This window comes from Canis aureus, chromosome 20 (genome assembly GCF_053574225.1).
Source record: "Canis aureus isolate CA01 chromosome 20, VMU_Caureus_v.1.0, whole genome shotgun sequence".
NCBI classification, from domain to species: Eukaryota; Metazoa; Chordata; class Mammalia; order Carnivora; family Canidae; genus Canis; species Canis aureus.
In genome coordinates, this window is record NC_135630.1 from 49480283 (window position 1) to 49495728 (window position 15446).

The 15446-nt window shown below is 33.4% G+C and overlaps 1 protein-coding gene across 10 annotated transcripts in view; it reads right to left on the reverse strand.

Moving 5' to 3' along the window:
• LRP1B (LDL receptor related protein 1B) overlaps positions 1-15446 on the reverse strand; it is a 1828472-nt gene that overhangs the window by 251877 nt on the left and 1561149 nt on the right. For all 10 annotated transcript variants that reach the window (XM_077861563.1, XM_077861564.1, XM_077861559.1 and 7 more), the window contains 5 exons: positions 13885-14007; positions 12012-12131; positions 7396-7524; positions 4138-4260; positions 137-277 (listed from right to left, as the gene is read on the reverse strand). In XM_077861563.1, coding sequence (XP_077717689.1) covers positions 137-277; positions 4138-4260; positions 7396-7524; positions 12012-12131; positions 13885-14007 — 636 coding nt within the window. The remainder of the gene's footprint in view (positions 1-136; positions 278-4137; positions 4261-7395; positions 7525-12011; positions 12132-13884; positions 14008-15446) is intronic.

Consider the following 15446-nt stretch of genomic DNA (forward strand, 5'->3'; position numbering starts at 1 on the left):
CACTTGAAACATCACATGCTTAATTATTTGCATTTATTTTCATTGAATATCATAGTAGACTGAACTGAAAATCAGAGTCACAGTTTTGCCATTGAAAAGCAAATTTTGGAATAAGCATATTATATATCTTCTGTACCTGCACTTTTGCACTTTGGGTTTAAAGGTGCTTCATCAGAATGATCAGGGCAGTCAAAGTCCCCATCACACTGCCATTGAGTATTTAAGAGACATCGTCCATCAGCACAACTAAATTCTTCTGCAGTACACTCTCGGTATCCTAGAGACAAAGAAAGTAACATTCTAATTCATATGACAAATATTAAATCTGCATTCCCTAACGTACACCATACCTAGTTAACCATGGGACCTATCTATGTCTTCTATAGGAAATGTTTCTTATTCCTTTTTGGGATAGTGGTCATACTTGTAAGAGATATTTGTGGTTAAGAAGTGGGGTTAAGGTCCAGGAAAGAAAATAAAAAACAAGGCAATCTTATTGTTTCTAGGTGAGGAAACAAAAGTGCAATACTCAACGATACTGTCTCTATTCACCTATAATCTATGTCCTAAAGATTTTCCTTTGAATGGAAAACAAGAATAAAGCTATTAATGTTTTTTCAAGACTAAGCTTGGTTAGGTATAGTACCAGAACATATGGATGAAGTGATTCCGAGTTACAATGATAATTCTCAGAAGCCATAATGCCATGTTTATGTTTGGGAAGCAGCATTTGGAAGTTTAAAGACATTGTTAAAAAATTTTTTTAAAGTCAATTTATAAAGCAATAAGCACACAACTATTGTAATTATCCTACATATTGATACTTAGAGGCACTAAAAAGCTTTATTCAAATCACAGTATCAACCCGTCAATTTTTAATGTTCATATCTATGCCTATTTATAAGTAAAACTCATTTGATTTTGACTATTATGAGTTTTAGATTGAATTTTTCCTAAGTTTCTTAACAATGAAAACTGTCATTGCTATTAGAAACTTTCTGGTAAACCTGGTATATATATTTTACTTTTGAAGATAGGAAATAAGCTATGTATGTTTGTTAACAAATAAATAGAATACCAATAGAAAAATATTTCAACAATGATAATACAATTGAAAGGTTTGTCATACTGAATGGCAAACTGCAGAGTTTAGAAACAATTTTAGTTTCCCTGCTCTTTCTTCCTCCCTTGCCCTCTTCACTAGTTCATTCTCCTTGGTCAATATATACATTACATTCAAGTCTCTCTCAGCCCAGTGACAATAAAAATCCATCAGAGGAGCCTGGGTGGCTCAGTCAGTTAAGCAACTGATGCTTGATTTAGGCTCAGGTCATGATCTCGGGGTCCTGGGATCAAGTCCCCAGTAGAGTTCCATGCTCAGTGGGAGTCTGTTTGAGGATTCTTTCACTCTTCCCTTCCCTCTGCTCACTCACACTCTCTCTCTTCTCTCTCAAATAAATAAAAATAAAAATCTTTTAAAAAATAATCCATCCACATAACTCTTATGTACACATTATCCTTCTTTCCTACCACTCTACCCAGCATTCCCTTACTTATCTCCAGTTCAGCCTCCATTCATTCAATCCATTTCTACAACATCTACCTTCTTAAAATCCTCTTGAAGCCAGCAAATACCAAGTGACAAGTGTCAAATTCAAGGGTGTATCACACTCTTATATATTTCACTTTCCTGCAGCATTTGATATTGTTGAGCATACTACCTTGTAAATAATTTCCTGGTTTAATATTTACAATCCATTCCCCATGACGTTGTCTTACTTTGGCTGTTTCCTTGTATCCTTCTTTCTGTATGAAGTCCTCTCCTCTTCCATCCTAAAATATTGCAGGTGAAGCCCTAACTTCAATCTTTAGCCTATTGTTTTCCTCTTTTCCTTTCTGCAGTGTTGGCTGTTTTCAATTTTTTTCATATTTTGAATATCAGCTTTATGCCGATGGCCAGCAAATTAATTATATTTGCAGAGATCATACTGGTGACCTCTGGAACTAAATTTTCAAACACTCACTGTATAACTTCATGTTATTGTCTGATTAACACTTCATATTCAAAACATCCAAAATTAATTATTATTATTATTATTATTATTATTATTTACATTTCTCTTCTCCTACATCAGGAAAACTTGGCCCTTAACCTCTTGTGTTCCAAAGCCCATTAATGATGGTAACGCCATCCACCAAGTCATCCAAGCTAGAAATTCTCCTTTATCCTCCATATAGGACTCTAAATGAATCCTGACCCATACTGTTCTTTCCATTCCACCATTTCTGTCCTGGTTTATCATCACATCATTAATCACCAGAACTATTGCAATTATCTTCTAGCTAGCTTACTTTCCACCTAATGGCTCCCCTGTCCCAGGGCAATATTTTATCCACTCTGCTGAAAAAGATGATTCTGAAACATATTTTGACTGTGGCATTCCCGTTTCAAATGTGTGCTGTCAACTGAGAGCCAAAATAATTAAACACAAATTCTTTAACATTATATTTCAGACTTCCCTGGATCCAGTTTCAACTTTCTAATTTCAATTTACCTCACAAAAGACTATTATTCTTCAACTATGTCAATATGTAGCCATTTGGAAATATAAATAGAACTTTCTATGTGTCCAGAACTATTCTAAGCACTTTACAAATATTAACTAATTTAATTCTCTCAACAGCCGTAAGAGTTAAACAATGTTGTCTTTTATTTTTTTACAGATGAGGAATTGAGGTGCAGAAATGTGAAATAACTTCAAACGTCATACAGATACTAGGCGTCCGAGCCAGAATCTAGACCCAGGCCATCTGGCTCCAAGTCCGTGATTTTAACCACTGTGTTATTTTATCTACCATCTACACATGACTTTCTCTAACATTCTCTCTGCTTCTATTCTTTAGTGCTTCAAAAAATTTTTTTAATAATTTTTTCTAAAGATTGTATTTATTTATTCATGAGAGACACAGAGAGAGAGAGGCAGAGACACAGGCAGAGGGAGAAGCAGGCTCCCTGCAAGGTGCCTGATGTGGGACTCAATCCCAAATTCCGGGATCACACCCTGGGCCGATGGTAGGTGCTCAACTGCTGAGCCACCCAAGCGTCCCATAGTGCTTCAAAAATTATTCTCTCAGCTCTGATCCCATGTATTGTGATTCTTAGTCACATCTGACAACGTGTGCTATTATTCTAGTGTGTATTTCTGATTTTCCTGTTTGTCTGCAATTTCTTCTAGTGGAATCTGTCTCATTCATTTCCATATCAACTGCATAAGTGTCTAGCAGAGGGAAGATACTCAATCAGACATAACTCTACTTCAAATTTACATCTCAAGGTATGATGCACCTTTTAAAATATCACATCGATACCATGACTTAATGGTGAAAAGATCATAAAAACTGGGATCTGCTGATTTCAAAGAGATTGTTATCAAAGACCAAGACTATAGACACAACATAAGGAGAACAAAGGAGGGCACTAAATCTACTGCCTTTCATGATTATATGTGGATTTTATGGCTTTTCATCTTATATTTATTCATGTACACATTTAAGTTTTTGTTTTTTACAAAAATACTAGGTTTGTGTAAAATTTCAATTTCAAGTAAGAACTTTTCATGATTTTCACTACAAAAGTTACATTTGTATCTATATATACATTATATATGTGATGGTCAGATAAATATATATGCGATGACAAGACAAATGTCACAATAATATTAAATTTTAAGAAATAAGCACACATGTAAGAAGATAAGGTGAAAGAAGAATATTAATTATACAGCTTCTCTGATAATTGTGAATTCTATTTTTTCTTCATTCAAATACTTGATTTGGCTATAAGATTGAATTAGCTAGCCATATATTGTTTTTCAACCAAGACATTTTATAACTATTTCCCCCATGTCCTTCCTAATAAGAACATATTATATGTAGACATGATCTCCAAATCAATGTATAATTACGCATTAGAGTTTAAAGAGGTTATTGAGGTACTACTATGGATAACTGAGCTTACATGCCCTTAGTGATACTAAGAAATGTGTTGTTTTTGTCATTTATTTATTTCCTGAGTCATCCTAAAAGACCATTATTTAGCCAAAGAATGTCTTCCATGAAAAGTCTGAATATGCTTACCACACTGCAGTGACTCATCTGAGCCATCTCCACAGTCATCATCATGGTCACAAACAAATTGCTTGGGGATGCACACTTTATTATGACACATGAAAGCATTTTCATCACATGTATTATTGGGAGCTAAGAAAGATATCACAAAGAATAAAGTTAGATGAGTCCCTATTTTACTTTTCCCCATGTGAGGAGTTTGGGGAATGTATGTTATTATACTCAATAATTATAGTTATTTAGAAAAAGAAAAGTTTGCTCAATATTCTATTCATAATATATATCAACTACATATAAATTCATAATATATATTAACATACAGACATATACCAAATATATGAATGTAATTCAAAGTTTCAGTATTAATACATTCAACAATTCCAGAGTGACCGAAAATTTCAGGACATTTAGCAGTCTGTAAGTTTGCTCAGGGATGAATTCAAACATTCATGTGATAAAAAACAAACAAACAAACAAAACAAAAACAAAAACAAAAAACACTCAACTGTAATAATGTGGCTAGATTTTTTCTCTCCTCATTCCTTTACTAATATTAGTAAAGTGATAAAAAAAATTAAAACCTTGCTTTCTTGTGAAAAATGGAACTGAAAAGACTACCAAGCGCTAATGCTTATGATGAAGTGAAAAGAAAGCATCAAAAGAGCTAAGAAAGTTATTGTCTCTAAGATGAAAATAAAACTTCTGGGTTAAATTAAGATCTATGGTGTGATAAGCCCAAGCATTAAGCACCACATCAAATTAGGGATATCTATCCACAAAATGGAATATCGATTCTTTCAGAATCCTGAGCCATGACAATAGTGCTGTAGCTAAGGTCCTAACCAAGGGGGAGAACGGTTGACCAAAAAGTCCAATAACTTTCAGCAAAAGTTCGAAAGCTGGTAACTTGTGCAGAGTGAATTAATGTTAATATGCACAGAACAATATGCATAGAAGCACAGTGGTTTGAAGAGATCATTTTCAATTACCTTGTCTTGTTTAAGGGATAAATGCTATGGTAGGACTCAAGGTTTGGGGTATTTTGAATGTAAAAAAATCTTCTATATAATGGATGTTAACTAAACTTATTGTGGTAATCAGTGCACAATATTGCATATACCAAATCATTATGTTGTACACCTAAAACTAATACAATGCTATATGTCAATTATATCTCAGTTTTAAATAAAAAAGGACTATGAAACATGGCATTATAGGATACTAGAAAGGGGAAGGCTTTGCAAAGGGTCACTCTGCTACTTATAATTTGTATCCTGAGGAAGGTATTTACCTTCTTGCTGCATCTGTTTCTTTATCTGTTTAATGGGGATAATAAAACCTATCTGATAAACTTCTTGCAGGAACTAGATAAGGTATATGAAGCAGATCAGCTCATTTCAGGAACTCAATAAATTCCAGGATGCTACTTAAATTCCTATCTGTGTAACAATTATTTTTGGCAGATCCTCAAAAACATTTCACTGAGATACTTTGGGAACTCAATAATGCAAATAAAAGCACCTACCAAAATAATTGACACATAATGGGCACTTGAAAAAATTTACATGACTTCTAACCTCCTTCCATGTCTTAATAGGCACTTCCCTCTACATAGAACACCTCTCTCTTTTTTCTCTTTGTTCTTTATGACTCAATAACGTTATTTTTCTTGAAATCCTTCAGTGACACTTCTAGTGTTTTTTGTATATTATTTCTTTGTGATGACCTCGTATCATTTCTATATTTCATCTGTCACTTAAGGCATAATTATTCTTTTACAAGCCCTATTGGCTCCCTACCCCCAGACTTCCCTGTCTTAAAAAAAGGAAATCTCTGCTTTCAAGTCCATAATGACTAAAATAGAGACACGACTAAGTAAAACAAAAAGGATTCCTTGGGTTTAATCAAGTGTAATTTATTTTCAACAAACTTATCTTCAAAAATGATGTGGAAGCCACGTAGGAGCTGCCCATTATAATCAAAGTAAAATGCAGTTACTAATAACTCCTCTAACTTTGAACTGTATGACAGCTTATATAACTTCAGTGAATTATGCCAATTCTAATACGTGAATTCTTTTTTTTTTTTTTTTTTTGAAACATAAGCAACAGAGGCTTATTTAGCATTAACGCTTTCAGGTCACTTGAGTACAATTTGTTGTATTTTAGCATAATTTACTTAATAGCACCCATGTGTTCCAAAAGTGCTAATATGCCTCCCAGAGTGTTAACTTGCTACAATAGCAACAGTATACTGGGACCATCTGGTCCCTGAATTGAGGCATAATCCTTTATTATGTAGCCCTCAGTAGCCCCATTGACCTTTACAGACACACAAATCAGTTTCAAGATCAAAGTGAATCATTCTATTATAGCATGAGTTCTGTGCTCTTAGGCCTGCCTCAAAGTTTGTTCTTCCTTCTCCACTTAACTACCCTTTCCACCTCCACACACGCACACCCACATACACACACACCTACGGTACGGCTTCAAATACAGTTGTAAAGACCTCAAGACGGGTCCTTGGTGAGATAATTAGCAGAATTCACTTTAATGAGCAGAACTCACAGCGCTGTTTCTGACAAATTGCTCATCTCAATAGATCCCCATGTGACCTTGGGACCTGCATTCAAATACTCGGCTCCTTTATTCTCTTGATCAAGCAAAGGAATTTATCTAAATTTTTACTGTTGAGCAATTCCGTGAAAATTTCCTGAGGTGACCAAGAGTCAGAGACTTAATAAATCGTCTGACCTCCTAAGGTGTTCCCCCAATCCCCTGGCTTCATTCAGCTATAGCCATACTATTTTTACCTGACCTAAGGGTTAATACCCTCTCCGTAGGACTAATAGGTGTTTACTGACCTTCTGATCAGTAGTTATTTGGGATCACATCAGCCATTTATAGAGTGTCCGTAATAGGCAATCTAAAAGCCTTTGTGGGGGTAGGGTTGGGGTTCTAGAAAAAAAAAATAACAAATCTCCCACAGTCACACACACATCAGGAAGCTACATAACCTCAGAAGCGAAATGATGAATCTGGGTTCATCAGAATGGTTTTAAAATGGGTAGTCTCCCTCTGCATGTTTGAAAAACTCTGAACAGCAGGTAGAGGGGTTGCTGGACTATTATGGTGACCACATGGCACCTGATGAATTCTGATACTACTTATGAGTCCAGGGATTGGGAAAGTGAGAGAAAATGTGATATGGTGAGTACTGCAAAAGCAAGAGTCTGCCTTCCTTCACACAGAGCCCTACGTGTCCTACCACAGCCCGCTGTGGAGAGCTCATCACTTCCGTTAGGACAGTCCCTTTCACCATCACACAGCCAGTGTCGTGGCACACACGCGTGGGAGCCCTGGCAGCTGAACATGTCGACTGCACAGGTCGCAGCGCCTGAAACCCAAGGAAAGAATGCTATTAAGATCACTACACGTCTGCTGGGAAAGGGCTCAGGCTTATATTCCCTGTAGAGAGAAAGGAAACAGAAGAATGCTGCTGAAAAGGAAGAGATTATTGCTATCAAATCATCACACAGTGTCCTTCTCCTAGAGATGTTTATGCATTTTCCTCTCGGGATGCATTCCTTCCTAAATGCAGGTATTAGATGTCCTAAGGCTGCATGGCAGAAAATAATAAAAATCTTTTCTCCTTAGAAGAGGTAGCAAGGCATAGAAATGGCATAGAATTGGTAATAAATGATGATAAAATTTCTCAAAGACTGAACCTAAAAGGATAATAATAATAATGGCATTTTTATTACTTAATACATGCTAGGCACTTAATATATTTAGTCATTTGATTCTTGCAAAAATCCCAACCAGGACTATTATTAGTGTCATTTCACTGATAGGAAACTGAGGTTCACAGAAGCTGAATAGCGTGCAGAATGTCACAAGTTGCTCAGGATGCCACGTATTGAGTTGGGGATCCAAAAACCCTTCTGATTCCTAAGCACCTTCTCTTAACAACTGAGGTCATGACTGTTACTCCCTACCTTGTGTTGTTGAAGAGAATAAATGTACACACGTTCCTTTTGTTTTTACACACTTAATAAATAGAATCTACTTTTTCTCTGCTCTGTAATTCAATGTTCCCCTTAGAGGCATGTTTTTCAAATGTATGCAGAAAAAAAAATATATATATATGCTTGCTGACTCTGATGATAAAGTTAAAGAGTCATAGGTGGTCCCTTTGTTTCTCCTTATATGGGTATAAGGCAATTATATGGAATAGAACAGGATTATTTCTCATGATGTTTTCCTAGCCTCCAGTACAGTTGTACATATGGAATGCTTTGTTTATTTATAGAAAATACTTGTTGAGTGAATCAGTTACAAGACCCTGAGATCATGTTCTAACTTTTCTTTAACTTCATTTTCCTGTGAGCAAAAGCTACCTGTAGAATAGATGCTGAAACATGCATTGCTAGAATTAGTTTTTTAAATGCTAATATCTGCAGGAAGAAAATATGACTGAATAAAATGATGAGAGATATTTGGTTCCAAACATTTAAAGCAGTGACCAAAATGGTTTAATTATATAACCATTATCATCTTTCTTTTCAGCTGTAGAGTGGTTATGAGCAGATAATGCCTTTTATTGCAATGCTTTCAATATGGAGGGCAGCAGGGTGCCAAAATAAAACCCTTTGAGGATTTTTTCCATCATAAACATGACTGTCCTTGACATATACTTTAGCTTGGAGGACAGGATGGCAAGTGAATATAGAAAAGTGCTCCAGGTAATTCAGATTTTTTCATTGGATAGAGGATCTGTGCTAATAGGACGAGATTTAATATGATCTCTATTATTGGGGAGAAATCATAAAAATCTATTAAATAAATGTTGCTTTCATTTAAAAATGAATTTACCTGCTACCTATTATGTCTTTAATACCTTCTATAATAGAATTACGTTCCTACGGAATTTATTTTTATACTATTCCTTATTATGATCTATCTTTTCAAGCTTGCTATAAGAATATAAAGTGTCACTTTCACTATTATGCTCTCAATTAGTGCTTTAATTTCCATAATATTTTTGTTATTTAGCTTGGGATTTTTACAAACTGCATTCTCTTTTGGTAAGGAAGTTTTGATACTTCCTTTTCTACTTTCTTATTATCACCCCAATTTATTCTCAGGGTAGGCATAATAGATATAACATCAATTTGGCTGTTGAGAAATTTAATTCTGTATGACCTTGGAGAAGACTAGTGTCTGAGTTTCACTATTTGTAAAATGAGGGGTATGACTAGATAATTACTAAGATACCTCAAGCTATAAAATGGCATAAAGCTCTTTGCAGCTAATTTTCTGGCTCCCTTGATAGTATTTAACAGATTCTGTATTAAGAGCATGCCAAAACATCATAGTCAATTGGAAAGAAAATGGGCCAAAGAAAAAACTCATGGCTTCATTCCATAGTTACCCCTGCCATCTGGAGACACATTGCCTTCCTCAGGGAAATGAATCCCAAGAAAGGAAGAAGACAAGCTGAAAGATTTCTACCAGATACATCCTGTGCACCTGCTCAGACATAATATTTGATTGGTTAGAGTCACCATCCCATTTAGGAAGCATTCAGGAAATCTGAATTCGGGTCTTAGCCCTGTCATCACTGACGGTCACTGGGTGACCTCAGGCAATTTGTTAACTTCTTTGAGTTTCTCTTTTTTCATCTGTCAAATGATGAAGGTGGACCAGAGGTAATTCTCTTTTTTTTTAAGCTTTTATTTATTTATGAGAGAGAGAGAGAGAGAGAGAGCGCAAGCAGGAGGAGCAGCAGGCAGGGGACTGAGGGACAAGCAAGATCCTCATGGAGCTAGGAGCACGATGATCCCAGAATCCTGAGATCATGAGCTGAGCCAAAGCAGACGTTTAACTGACTGAGCCACCCAGGAGCCCAGATGACGATTTTCAAAATGAGATCCTCAGATTTCCAAGTCAGAACCATTATTGTGCTTCTTAAGAAAGGTTGTGTTTACAGCCCACATTAGAATATTTGAAGGTGAAGATTAAGAATCTACATTTTTAACAAACTTCTAAGAAGGATCTTTTGTGCACTAGAGAGGAGAACCACTGAAATAAATTATTTATAAAATTCCTTTCCAATTCTAGTATATTAAATTCAGTGCTTTGAATGATACTGAGTCGAAAGCAGGTTTTTTTTTTTTTTTTTTTTTTTTTTTTATGTGTCACCAGGTTGGTAGTTAGCATGTAAATGCAGCCTGTAATTAAATGAAATAGACTGGGTGTTTTGATAATAGGTAAACATGTCCATTACCATTTTAATTCTTAAAAAAAATTATCAGGGCTCTGATAGATGTAGATGTGGTAATAATACTGAAAAATAAGGGAGAGAGCAGGAGAAATTGAACAAAAGAGAAGGGAAATAAATTAATTTATATCGTGTACCTGAGTCATGTTAGATGACCACTATAGTTACATAAAGGAGTTCTTTTTTGTATCCTCTTAATAGGTAAGGAAAATACAGATGCAGGAGGATTCAACTCTGGTTTCAGGGTCTTTATATCTTCTTCTATATTGTATCCACTCAGGAAGGACAGAAGTACCAATTGAGCCATTTAATGTAGGGTTAAACAAAGGATCAAAAAGCAAGATGATTTTAAAGACTGGAAACATGTTCAACCCATCCATCCTAAGTAGGTAATTATTTTGTTAAAATCAAAGAAAATTAATAGCAAAGAGAAACAAAAGAGTTAAAAGTGACCAGCTAGACAATACAATTGATTACTGATTTCTTTTTTCTTTCAGAACTTTTTGATAGTGATCTTTCTATCTTTATCTGTTGTATAACTAAGTTGTTTCAGCTGTGTAAATAAAAAGTAGATTTGGGGTGGCTTAAATACCAGAAAATAAACTGCCTACTTTCAGAGGACACTTCCAATTTTATATTATTTACAGAGAACTTCAGTTTGGCTTCAGTAGTATAAAATCCTATCTATCTGTCTCCATGGTAGTGACCTAAAAAGCAGGCCACAACTACTGAAATTTAAAAGTGGTGTTAAGTATACTTAACTCTGTACATGTACCTTATCCTATGACTCAGATCCTTTTCCCTCTAAAATAGGGTAGAATAACAGCTATGAAACAGTGCTAATATAATGACTAAATATTTTATGCCTATAAATACAAACACATATAGAAATAGATCAGAAAGATAGACAAATAGGCATGTAAATAAATTAATAGAATGCCTGGCTATTTGTTATAAATTTATCCAGTTTGGACCACCTCCTCTTTTACCTCTTAAAATTTTAAGTTAATAATTCCATTTAAACTATTTGTTTAATGTTTATGATTATTTAAAAATTACATTGGCTTTGTAGTTGATATGTAGTAGGACACTCAAACTCTAATCCTATAAAGCTGTTTTTTGAAGTACATTTTAAAATTATATACAATAGCCCCCTTTTTTACTTCCTATAATTCAATAATAATAATCACCAAAATACATATATATACAAAGGCAAATAGTGTGTGGCTTGTGGCAGTATAAATCAGGATATTTTGAAGGGTAATTTAACTATTCATATCAAAGGCTATGAAAAATGTTTGATCACTTGATGCAAGTAATCCCAGTCATTTAGATCTAGGCTAAAGAAGAATTTGAAGACTAAAAAAGTAAAATTAACAAATACATTCACTGTGTGAATATTCAGAAAAAATTCTAAAAATTGAATAACTGTATATAAAAATAATAGAATAATAGGTTGTCATTAAAATCATAAATCCAGCTAGATAGAAATGTAATGCTAAATTTAACACAGTGGAAAACAGAGTTTTATATATGATCTAAAATACAAGTGCATATATATCATATGCCTCAAACTTGAGAACACAAAAGAAACAACTCACCGCAAATGCTATCACTTTCATCTAATCCATCCCCGCAATCATCCTCTCCATCACAGATCCAATGTTTAGATATACATTTTTGTGCAGAACAAGCAAATTGGTTCCAAGAACAAGAAGAATCTAGAAAACAAACAAAAATCTTTGTTTTAGATGAAAAAGAAAAAAATATAATTTGAGACTGTCTTAGGACAGATCTGACAATGAGAAAGTCCTTCCTTAGACTCTGCTAAAATAAATTGTCTTATGATAAAACAAGCCAAATTCTTCTTCTATGACAGCTCTATGAAATTTTGACAACAGCCTATGTATTCCCTCTCAGTGGCCAGGTTATGCAACATTTTTCCTCCCACAGAATTTTCACAGGGTTTGACTTTGAGCTACTCATTACGCTAGCCACTCTCCCCTAAATATATTCCAGGGTGTCATTTAAAAACAAAGACAAAAAACACAACACCTGGTGCACAGATATAAAACAAATATTCCAAGTGTGGTCTAGTCATTCCTTCTAATTTTTAATTGCTTTTTGGAGAAATAGAGGGAAAAAATGTGTCATAGGCAAAATTACAATATGATATATTCACCAGCATATATATTTGTTCTTAATGATGGGGTGACTAAGAAGGTGTAGCTTGATGACAAGTCACCAGTTTCACATCCATACATACTAAACACTTAGATATTTTTACTTCTTTTGAGGACACTAAAGTCTGACTAATAATAATCCAAAATCATTGGTAAGGTGGCTTTTATTTTATTACCAAATTATTCATTTATAATAATGTATTCTATTTAATTCCAAGGTGAGGTTTATGATTGTTCTCCTCCACCCTCAGCCTATCCCTCCACTCAGCATCACCAGACAAGATCCAAAAATCATATCTTTCCAAATTCAGCTATTACAAATGTAAATTGTAATAAAAATAAACATTTAGATTTTGATGCTATAGACTACTTTAAACCTTGTATCTTAATTTAAAATATTCACTTAGATACTTGTAAAAGAGAGAAATTTAGAAAAACTAAAGACTGGAAAAAATGAAACTAAAGAAAATACAACCATCTAATGGCTTCCTATCCAGATACTATGAATCTACATAAACTATTTGTAAAGTTCTCTGTTAATCCTGTTCACAATCTGGCTCTAATGTAAAGATATATAGCATCTTAATCAAACAAAATGCACCTTCATATTTCAAGATGACATTTACTTTTAGAGGAGTTTGACATTTCATAGAGGATCCATTTTTAATCTTTTCTTCTATTTTGACTATTCACCATAGTGTATGTTATTTGTGTTAAATGAAAATAGTGAATATATGTTTTCTTTCCCTATAGGAAATTTCTTTGGCCTAGAAATAAAAAAATCCATAAATTCTATAAAATAAATTTTAAAAATCTGTCTTGCCTTGCCAAGTAAAATAAGTGTACACACACACAGAAATTAGGAGGCAGGTGGTGAAAGACGAGAGTTTGAGGAAATACAAATTTAAGTACTATTTAAAGCTAAACATGTAATTAATAGAAACATTTAGAATAATTTTAGTCAATAGTAAGTAGGGAGCTAAATCCTTATTTTTCATTGCAGAAAGTAAATATGTTAACATTTTAAATTAATAGGCCCGAAAATAAAGGTACATCATTTAGACCAATGAAGGTAACCACTAACAAAAGCAGGAAAAGTTGAAAGAAAAGTCTGGGGCAGGAGACTTATTCCTCATTTTAAGTTCTTCTGCTCTATGTTAATTTTTGTATTATCTAATAAAAATGATAATTGTTAAAATTAATTAGTAATGTTTTATATAAAAGCCCTATGTAATAAAACACTGGCATATGAATAATAATATGACATATAGAATAACATATAATGTCTCACCACAGTGGAATTCATCAAGTCCATCCTCACAATCTTTCTGACCATCACATACCCAGGTATTCAAAATGCATCTTCCACTAGGACAACCAAAATAATTTTCTTCACATTTGTGTTTGTTTTGAACTGTGATAAAATACAAAATGTAATGTCAAATAATTTGAATTAATCTTAGACTTCCACAATATAGGTAGATAATAAAACAGTAATATTCCTTAACTGGAAGATATAAATAAGAATACTTGAATTAAAAAAAAAAGAGCCAAGATGGTCTCTTCAAGAGGGTCAAGGTCATGAAAACCAAGGAAAAGCTAAAACAAACAAACAAAAAACAACAAAAACCCCAGCACAGACCAGAGGAGACAAGGAAGACATGATAATCAAATCCGATCTAGGATTGGATCCTGGATCTGAAGGAAGATACTAATGAAAAAACTTGTTAAATCCAAATAATGTGGATTCACATTAAGATAAATTAAATAAAATAACTGAGGCAATTATAAAGTGAATGAGCCTAAGGCCAAAGAAGCATCTTTGGTGGAAAATGCCTGTAATTCTATATTCATAAAAATAAATAACATAAAAAGATTAATGGATTTTTACTGAGAAAGTGTGGGCATGGTGCTCCTACTGTCCTATAATCTGAGCATGCTTTGATGAGGTTTATACAAGCCTTCTTTATTTTAAAAAGAAAGACAACTTATAATAGAATCTCTAGAACTGTTAATCATGAGAAATATCATGAGAATCATATGTATTTGTATGTAAAATTATTTTATATATATATATATTTTTAGATTGTAGAGTTTTGTATTATTCTGACTTCTAAGGCTGCATATAAAATATTAGATTTTTCTCAACTGAATGTCATCAGTTCCCTTGCACCATCAGGTTTACATAGTTTTAGACTGACTGGTCCAGAGCCAATTTGGAAGCAAATTTTAGAGTATATATATCACACTATAATAATCCATTCACACTGTAATAATCACACAACAATGATCCATTGTAGCTGTATTAAGATAATTATTTCATTATATCTTTTCAACTGTCAACTTTGTAGATTAAAAATGAGAGTAAAATTTTTGACAAAATTCACCACTAAACCCAAAAGTCCTGTGATTTATGTCTTACTTTTTCTTAGGACTAGCCTCAATACAAACTAAGGTATTTAGACTGACCCACTACTGGCTTTCTGTCTATCTACCTGTCTTATTAGTCTACATGAGCTCCCCTTTCTTCTTCATTATAATCACAATTCTTTATTTAAAAGTTATTTTAAATAACTAAATTAATAAATTAATAATGTATTAACTAAATTTAATAATATAATTTCACTAAATAATAATTAAGTTAATAGTTAATAGTATAATTACTATTATATAACTATTAGTTAATTATATAACTATAATTAACTAATAGTTAATTTAGTTAATAGTATAATTTAACTAAATAATAATTTAAGTAATAATAAATTAAAAGTTATTTATTTAAAAGTTAACTTTTAAAATAATTTATTAATATTAACAATATATAAAGACCACAGTCATGTTATATTATTATGT